The 9724-nt window shown below is 36.4% G+C and overlaps 1 protein-coding gene across 4 annotated transcripts; it reads right to left on the bottom strand.

Moving 5' to 3' along the window:
• Nucleotides 1-2: 2 nt before the first annotated feature.
• LOC139824525 (17-beta-hydroxysteroid dehydrogenase 13-like) lies at nucleotides 3-9153 on the bottom strand. Of its 4 annotated transcripts, none has more exons than XM_071797056.1 (9): nucleotides 9026-9153; nucleotides 2944-3029; nucleotides 2599-2745; nucleotides 2057-2211; nucleotides 1746-1923; nucleotides 1495-1624; nucleotides 654-774; nucleotides 305-430; nucleotides 3-72 (listed from the first exon to the last, which is right to left on the bottom strand). In XM_071797056.1, exons 2-9 carry the CDS (start codon nucleotides 2962-2964, stop codon nucleotides 3-5), a joined length of 948 nt encoding a protein of 315 aa, XP_071653157.1. In that variant the 5' UTR covers nucleotides 2965-3029; nucleotides 9026-9153. The 4 variants fall into 4 exon arrangements, with proteins under 4 accessions (XP_071653157.1, XP_071653160.1, XP_071653159.1 ...); XM_071797059.1 differs by having other exon boundaries at nucleotides 2944-3025; nucleotides 9026-9138; XM_071797058.1 differs by lacking the exon at nucleotides 9026-9153 and adding an exon at nucleotides 4481-4942.
• Nucleotides 9154-9724: the final 571 nt, after the last annotated feature.

Below are 9724 nucleotides of genomic sequence, written 5' to 3'. Positions count from 1 at the left end.
TTTTAATCGTCTGGATAGACACCATAATCCAAGAAGTCTAGTATCCGCTTTCTTGATTTGCCGGGTAAAATTCTGAAATAAAAATTATAATTTCATGATAGACACAAATAAGAAATGTCAGGAAAATATCTAAAGTAAAAATAATATTGTATTATAGACATAAAAAATATATAGTAATTATAGTATACAACAGTATTCGTTATTAATAATATAACAGAGAATTGTTCTAGGACTCATGCATAGTTGTATATTTAAAAATTATACATTGTGCGTAGTATAAATAAATTATTCGTGGTTTACATACCTTCCTATGTTTAAAAGGGGCAGCCAATATGATGGTAAGGTTCTATTTTCATAATTTCGTCTCTGCGCATCAATTATTAACGAGGCCGCCTCCCGCAATGAATGTCCATTCATTATCCGTGGAAACCTAAAAAATCGAATCACTGCCATTATTATACGACATAAATATCTTATTAAGTAAATTGTCGATATATAAAAAAGACCTACTACAATATAAAATGCTATTAACATTAAATTTTTTAATATTATTACAATTAAAATTCTATTTCGTTGAATATGGCAATGTGTAAAAGAAATTAACTGCGTGTGTTGCAAAACATCTGTTACGATGTGTATCGTTGTAAATTTACCTAATTTTTGGCTTTTTAACCATTCCAGTATGTACTAGACCCGGATAAATAGTAGTGAATTTGATGTCTGATTTTTCATTACTGAATGCACGTAATTCCTCAGACACTGCTTCCATAAATGCTGCGATACATATATCAATATGTTATAAATGTATTCTTTATAATTATACGTACCTATATTTTTACGCTATTAGTGTGTTGTTAAAATTATGTGTAATATATATGATGTAATTATACATATATATATTATAGTAAAAGCGTGAAATTCAGTAAATGTATACACTTACAAGAGCTCTCATTTATAAGTATGAGTGTAGTGAGATAGAGATGTGGATCGAGGGGCTGAGCTCCCACCCCCCAAAACTAATTTAATTCAACCTAATTTGTATCATTGTCATAATAATATTGCTTATTAAAGATATAAATTTGAAACATAAAATTTAGTAAATGCGTATATACATTGACTAGCAACTGCATACATTAACTAGTAAATGTATACATTTACTGTTTTCACACTTTTACTATGACATATATACATATATACGTATAACTATCTCATTTATTTATTACAAGAGCGTGTGCTTGAAAAAAACGTGAAAACGACACGTTTTGAAATATATGTTTATATGAACTTTTTTTGCTCATTTCGATGAGTAGAATACACGCCTGAAGTAGCAGCCGACATAAATAGTTAATTTGTGTATATGTATATGTGTACACGCGCGTATATATTTTAATTTAATTAATATATTCATCTTTAATCACATGATTTATTATACTCGTTCATATAATATTTCATTATTTATATAATATTATAATCGTTAAATAAGGGATGAATTACCTTTAACTGCGGATTTTGAAGGGCAGTAACCCGTCCCATAAGGAGCGCCAATAAGTCCTGCTACTGACGAAAGTGCCACAATATGACCGTGATTTTTTTCGATCATACTTGGTAAGAATGCTTTCAATGTCTGAAAGCAATATCTCTTTGTGAACAGTGGTTTGAGAACTTAATTATCTGTATACTCGTCCAAATCGTACGGTACGTTCCGATTACGAGCAACAAGCTTCAGAGAGAGATACAATACTTACCCAAAAATGCGCTGTCTCATTGACGTTTATGACCCGTTCAATTTCATCGAGACTGTGATTCAGGAATGATTTAATAATCCTTATGCCGGCGTTGTTGACCAAGATAGTAACGTCACCTACTTCTTTCTTTACTTTCTCGGCTACCCGGAAGACTTCTTCCCTATCTGCTACATTACATCTGTAAAATGCGACCAAATTTTAATTAGTACTGATAATTTAACAGGCGTTTACACATATTCATACACGTGTAAATTTTATCGGAGTAGCTTTTTCGCTCCATCGAGTCTTGTAAAAAAATCGCTGCAATTTACCGATACGCGTATACAGCGTCTCTTCCCATTCTTTTAATCTCGTTCATTGTTTCGTTGTTGCTTTCTTCATTAATGTCCCAGCATATCACTGTTGCTCCTAACGATGCATAGCCAATCGCTAATTCCTTTCCGATACCGTGACCTGCACCTGTTATCTGTGATATATATAATATATAAAATATAATTTAAATTATAATTATACACGGAGAGAATTTTCTCTTAAAATTTACCCTAAAATCATGGTAGTTATGAGACAACATGTACCACCAAAAATTTTATGCGAGCTGTTCTGATTAATATCCACCATAATAAAAAATATTAATATCTATTACATTAAAATATAAAACATGTTTGATTAATTTTACTAAAATATATCTAGGAAATTTCAATAATTTTTCAAAATTTACCAATCTGCTTGGTAATTTTTATTACATTGTTTGTAAAACGTCTTTTGTAAATTTTAAAAATTCCTTAGTTGTCAAGTTGTCCCAAGGTTATAGTGAATTTAAGGGTAAAATCCATATTAAAAATTTCATACGCACCAAAACAATTTCGCCAGCTACGCTCTTTTTCTTCGTTGGAACGATTAATCTGTATACGTCTTCACAAATATCATATACAACTTTCAAAATAAGAAATAATATCTCTGCTAGAAGAAGCAACATATTGTATGTTTTTCTCATGATTGTCTGAAAAAGAAAATTTTTTAATAAGAATTTTTAGTATCGGTTGATATAAAAATGTGTGTTAATAACATTAATTTTTTTTTATCGCATGATATATTTTCAATTATATGCTTGTAGTTATGTAATTATGTATTTGGAATTTATTTTAATTATTGAAAGAATTATTACAAGTACAAAAGGAATAGAATTTGTTTTGTATACCTGATCGTCGTTACTGTTCATAATGCGATGTTAAATCTCTTTTCAATCTCTAGCTGTTTCTCTGACGAAGAGTCAACGGTAACTGTCTAAAACAAACAAAAAATATTGCCAGCCCAAATTTTGAACATGAGGTCTCGCTATTAGGATCCTGGGATATAAAAAAAACCTAAGCAGTGAGACGTAAGCGGTAAGCAATTAACCAATAGTTATCTTGTGTTTTCGAGAATTGTTAACTGGGATTAGTCAATTTGCTTACTGCTTAAGTTTTTTATGTACCATGGCCCCTAGAACTTAAACAGTACATAAAGTATACCTGAGAAACATTGGGGTAGAACATTTATTTTAGAGACATAAATTGTGTTTTAAGAGAGTGTTAGGTAGAACGTTTAATTTGAAGACATTTCCGTATATACTCTAATTGTATAATTTAAGAACAGATATATACTGACTGTATAATTTGAGGACAGTCTCCAATCAATGCCTTAGTTCAAAGTCTGTAATAACTATAAAATATAAATTTGTGTTTGTGCTGAAAAAATAACATTCGAGAGTGAAATAAATGTGACGTATTTTTAATAAAACAAAAAAATGTATTTTTTAAATTTCTATTTACATGCATATATTCATTAATTCTCATTATTAAACAAATTGATTAAACCAACATTATTATTTAAAGTTATGTGAACATATGCATATAAAATAGAAACTTAAAAAATATATTTTTTGTTATTAGAAATATGTCACATTTATTTTACTGTAGAACGTTATACTTTTAGTACAAACACAAATCTATATTTTATAGTCATTGTATACTTTGAGATTTTTCGAACAAAGGCATTGATCAGAGACTGTTCTCAAATTATAATACAGTCAGTATATACTTGTCCTTAAATTATTCAATCTATATACACGGAAATGTTCTCAAATTAAACATTCTACTTAAAACTCTTAAAACATATGTCTCAAAAATAAATGTTTTATTCCAATGCTTTTCAGATATATTATATATTTATATATATAGTTTATATAGTACAAATTCTATTTCCTTTTGTTAAACGAATTGTTTAAGCCCAAGCTCCGATTTAGTTGAAACTTTGTGAATAGGTTCCTTTTAGATAAAAAAGACATATTCCAAAAGGATTTTTTGGGGCTCCAAAGTTTAGCAACTTTTTTCCTCAGGGGGGGCGGAACCTACTGCCTTCACGCATACACTTTTCACGCGAACCGAGGTTTACCCCCACCCCCCTGCTTTCGGGTGAGGTGCGGTAACCCCTCCCCCGCTTACGTGTGTAGGTACTGTTTACATACACACAATTGAAATATTATTTAAAAATGCATATTAACTTTCCACACATGAAAAGTTCACGCATACACTTTTCACGCGAACCGAGGTTCACCCCCACCTTTCCCCTGCTTTCGGGGGAGGTGCGGTAGCCCTTCCTTCGCTTACGTATGTACTGTTTCTCTCTCTCTCTCTCTCTCTCTCTCTCTCTCTCGATTCACATTATCTCGATTTCTGAGACCTGGCTTCACTCACACATTTCTGATGATCTAGTGCGTATCTCTGGTTATTATTTGTTGCGTGTAGACAGAGAGGGCAGGGAGGGAGGTGGTGTTGCTTGTTACGTGCATGAATCATTGCGGGCGCGCGTTCTGGCGTCGTCGCCTTCCGCTTTCTTGAATGCTCCCGAATATCTCATTCTCGACATCCGTTATGGCACGCGCGAGCCTCTCCTATTTACCACCATGTACCGCAGACCTAAAGGCAAAAATTTCAGTAACTACATTGACGTGCTTACTACATTTACACATAATTATAAGAACATCATTATTACGGGTGATTTGAATTGTAACCTTCTCGCATCATCATACGAATCTAATCACCTTAGAGGCATTGTCTCACAGTTGTCGCTTAATATCGTTGAATCGCGGTCAACTTTTCACACCGGCTCCTCAGACTCATGGTTAGACGTTTTCATAGTTGACAACTTGGACAAAGTTTTATCTTTTCGAAAGTCTGACGCTCCTTTTATCAATGGTCACGATCTCATTGAGTTATCCTATTCATTCAAGGTTCCGTCCTTCACTAATCGCACCTTAGTTCGTCGCTGCTACAAGAGATTTGACGAGGAAGCGTTTGTTCAGACTCTTACTTCTAAGCTCTCTACATCTTTCCCGTTTGATTTTGGTCTGACGAGCCCGGGTGAGTCGGATATTGATAACATCCTGAGCACTATTAATGGCGATTTTACTGCTAGCCTTGATCTGCATGCTCCTGTTAATTCTTTTCGTGTGACTCGTCCGTCGGCGCCTTGGCTTACCGATGACCTCTCGGACCGAATTCGGCATCGCAACGGTCTCTTTAATGCCGCGCGCAAATCAGGCAACATTCTCGACTTTCACATTTACAGGCTTTACAGGAATTGTCTCACGCTTGATTTAAGGCGAGCCAGAGAGAAGTTCTATATGAATAGATTGAGCACCGCTTCTGATCCGTCCAAGATTTGGCGTGAACTTGCCAACCTTGGTTTAGTTGAATCGCCTCTTTCCTCACCCCTTGTCTTTTTTTCACGTGATCTCTTGAACACCCATTATTCCTCTGTCTCAAATCGTTATCCTTCCTGTTCACAATCTCAATTCTCCAACATTATTTCATCCACTATGCCTGACGAACCACTTTTCAGTTTCACTGAAATATCCCACGATAACCTTCGCTCCTTGATGGTTTCTTCACCTTCTGTTTCCTTCGCCTCAGGTTACGATCAATTACCTCTGTTTCCTATTGCCTTGGCCTTTCCTCATATTAGTAACCTTTTGACCTCTTTTTTCAACTGCTGTCTCAATCTGGGTTATTTCCCATCTCTCTGGAAACGTGCTATACTGCGTCCTCTCTCTAAAGTTAGATCACCTACCTCTCCCTCTGAAACGAGACCTATTGCCAACTTGTGTGAACTTTCCAAGCTGTTTGAAAAAATCCTTCACCGCCAAATCGTTGATTTTATCAATTTGCACCATATTCTCGACGACCGTCAATCTGGTTATCGCAAGGGTTATTCTACCCAGTCTGCCCTTCTTAGACTATCTCACGATATTAAGAGTGGCGTTGATGCAGGTGAGGTATTGATCCTTGTCCTCTTTGACTTCAGCAAGGCTTTTGATACTGTCTCTCATCCTTTGCTTCTGTCTAAACTGAGGAAACTAGGGTTTTCTGATCTTGCCCTCAAATTAATTTTTTCGTACCTCACTGGTCGCTCTCAAGCGGTCGTTGATCTGGTTGGTGAATTCTCCGAGTGGCTATCCATCACCTCTGGCGTGCCTCAGGGATCAGTATTGGGACCGCTCCTCTTTTCCCTTTTCATTAATGACATTGGTGCGTTTCTTAGATTTACCCAACGTTTGATTTTTGCTGACGACACTCAGATTTACCGTAAGTGTCTCTTTAGTCAGTTAAATGTTGCTTTGCAGTTGGTGGCCCATGATGTCGGAGTCATCTCTGAATATGCGACCACAAATGGATTGTCTCTCAATCTTAAGAAATCCAAAGTATTAATATTCGGTAGCAAGCGTTACGTCGACCAAATTGATCTACACGATTTACCTCTCATCTCTGTCAGTGGTACCTCTATTCCGTTTGTCTCTCAGGCTCGGAATCTGGGTGTCATTATGAGCTCCGATCTATCTTGGAATGGCCACGTCGCTCATATTTCTAAGCGGGTACACTTCACGCTGCACAAGCTTAAGTTTCACAAAAACTCCTTATCAGTACAATTGCGTGTAAAACTTGTGTCTGCATTGATTTGGCCTCTGTTAGATTACTGCTCTCTTGTTTATAACGATGTTACTGATGAGCTTAACACAAAACTGCAGAGGCTTATCAATTGTACGATTCGGTTTATCTTTAATTTGAGTCGAAACGAACATATCACTCCTTACCGTCACCAATTAGGGTGGCTGTCTGTTAGAAATCGACGTCTCTATTTCCTTGGCATCGAAATGTTCAAGATACATTATGGTATGTCTCCTAGCTACCTCTCGGAGATCTTTGTCAGAGCCGAACTCTCGATTAGACGATCGTCACGGCTGGCACTGCCTAGTACTTTCCAAATTCCCATTCACAAAACTGAGACTTACCACCAGTCCTTTCACCTAGCGGGTATTTACTTATAGAATTCGCTTCCTACCGAGGTGGTGTCGTCTTTGTCTCTAAATGAATTTAAGCAGAAGCTCAATAGCTATCTATTTGCACTTGAGCTCGGTTCTGGTTGAGGTTCTACCTTGGGCCTATCTAATGTTTATGTATGATGCAGCGCTGGTGCGTGATAGGTGTAAGTACATCTAGTCTAAACCTTCCTAGTCACTGTACATTAATCGTCGCTATATTAACGTCTTAACTAGTTTTAAGTATCAATGTCATTTTTCTGCGATTGTTGTTGGAGAGAGAGCACGACCGAATTCTGTTGATTTTTTTTTCTTTTTTCTTCAGCATTATTTCAGTTAGTAATACTGTCAACAAAATTTGGTTCTGAAGCGTTTGCTGAGGTGGAAACAACATTATTACTTTTTGCAATATAATCATTATTATCTTCATTGTTTCCCCTTTTGCTCACTGCTTTATTATAATTATCTCATCTGTACTGTATCTTTTTAGTTATTACTTTTTCCAATTTTTGTTTTTACTTTACTCTTGTTTACTTCATGTATATCATTGTATTTTTCATCATTTGCCTAAAGTCTTGACTATGGCATAATAAACAAACTCAAACTCAAACTCAAACTCAAACTCAACTCCTTCTCTCTCTCCTTCTCTCTCTCTCTCTCTCTCTCTCTCTCTCTCTCTCTCTCTTCTCTCTCTCTCTCTCTGACTGCTAATTCTGTGTATATTATTATACTATGTGATAGATTATATAAATTGATATCTCGAAAACTATGTATCGTAGTTTACATTGTTTCTGATTTTCTGAAGTTTCGCCAATGATGTTTATGTTATGACTTTGACGGGTATGACTTTATGGTTGTTTACATTACTTGAGAGCTGTTTTGGTTTGTTTCGCGTAGAGGCAGCAAGTTAAAAATGTTAAAAAAGTTGCTAAACTTTGGAGTCGCAAAAAATCCTTTTGGTATATGTCTTTTTTATTTAAAAGGAACCTGTTCACAAAGTTTCACCTAAATCTGAGGACGGACGTTTTCGGAAGTTTCGCCAAATATAATCTTAAACAATATTATATGGCCATATATGAGAGTATATAATTATATATGGCCATATCTATATATATAAGTCACGTGTGTCTGTCTGTCTGTACGCGAACTACTCATTCGTTAATGGACCAAATTTTACCAAAAGTATATGAAATAGGGGTAGAATTTTCCGGGGATGAAAATGTCGCGGCTTTTTTTTTTTACCGATCTTTTTGGAAACTGGTTCCGAAATTTTATCAAGAGACACGGTAGTGTCTCGCGCCAAGTACACGCGGAGCGAGACCGACCGTGACTCTTTTACGCGACGCGACGGGTTGCGAGTACCCGAGATGTTGAGATCTCGATAACGAGTGAACGGATCAAGTTCTAAGTAGGCTTGATCGATAGCTTGGGGTCCAATTAGGGGGGGGTTCTCTCATAATATTCCGCTACGTGCCCTACGAGCGGAGATATTGCGACGCAAAGTCCAAATGTGAAAATTTATTTTTAAGATACTTCCTACTTCTACGTCGACCGCTCTCATCTCAATATTATTATGATTATCAGAGAAACGTCACTTTCACTTTTTCGACACTGGCGGCTAGCGGCGTTAGTATCGCAGTGCAGTGCAGTGTAGACAGTGCGTTCGTTTAGCGCGCTGTCAGTCAGTGTCAGTCAGTTCCTATTCATCAGTTAACCTATCTCGATCGATCGAGAGACACGGTAGTACGCGCGGAGCGAGACCGACCGTGTGACTCTTTATTACGCGTTGCGAGGTAAGGTGCGACAACGCGCGCATACGCGCGTACGCGAAACGGCAGTAACACCGTAATAATCGTGCCGGCGATATACTGAATTGAATTGCTTCGTGCTTATCTGGAGATTTCGTATCCCTACATCGTGTTACCATCGCTGCCGGAAAAGAAGGTTCTCTACGCTTGGCAGAAAGTGACGACTGACACGTTCGATCCCGACTTCGTTGATCGCAGAAGAGCTGAACTCGAGGTACGTTTCCGATTTGCAATTATAAAAGTATCGTGCGATGAATGTTGTACGAAATTATAACCTCAAATGAAGTTGTGCACGTTGCTGAAAGATATATATATATATATATATATATATATATATATTGATATATAGGCTACGGTCAACGTGATACAAATGCTCTGGAGCGTTCTTCTTCTCCTTCTTTCTTCATTGAAAGAAAAGAGAAGAGGAATGCTTCGAAGCATTTGTAGTGTCACGTTGACCGTAGCCATAATATCATATTAATACATTATTTTATTTTTAGACGTAGCTGTTGATGAAAGAGAATTAGATGGTGACTTAATTTTGGGAGATATAGGTCAAGGATTGCCATTTAAGCTGGTATTATTGGAACCACGAGAGTCGCGTGGCAAACGGGAAAAGAAAACCGAGGACAGTAAACCAAGCAGCGGAAGAATATCCCTATTCGACTTTCTCGAGGATAAATTACCTGTACAACCTGAGAGCGTCGAAACAACTAATTTGTCTCAAAACAGCTACATACAAATTAATAAAAGTAATCAAGATCGTTTTGAATCAAGAGGATTTGATAATATATATATATATATATATATATATA

Source organism: Temnothorax longispinosus, unplaced genomic scaffold (genome assembly GCF_030848805.1).
Source record: "Temnothorax longispinosus isolate EJ_2023e unplaced genomic scaffold, Tlon_JGU_v1 HiC_scaffold_417, whole genome shotgun sequence".
NCBI classification, from domain to species: Eukaryota; Metazoa; Arthropoda; class Insecta; order Hymenoptera; family Formicidae; genus Temnothorax; species Temnothorax longispinosus.
This window is presented reverse-complemented; position numbering and strand designations above follow the sequence as displayed.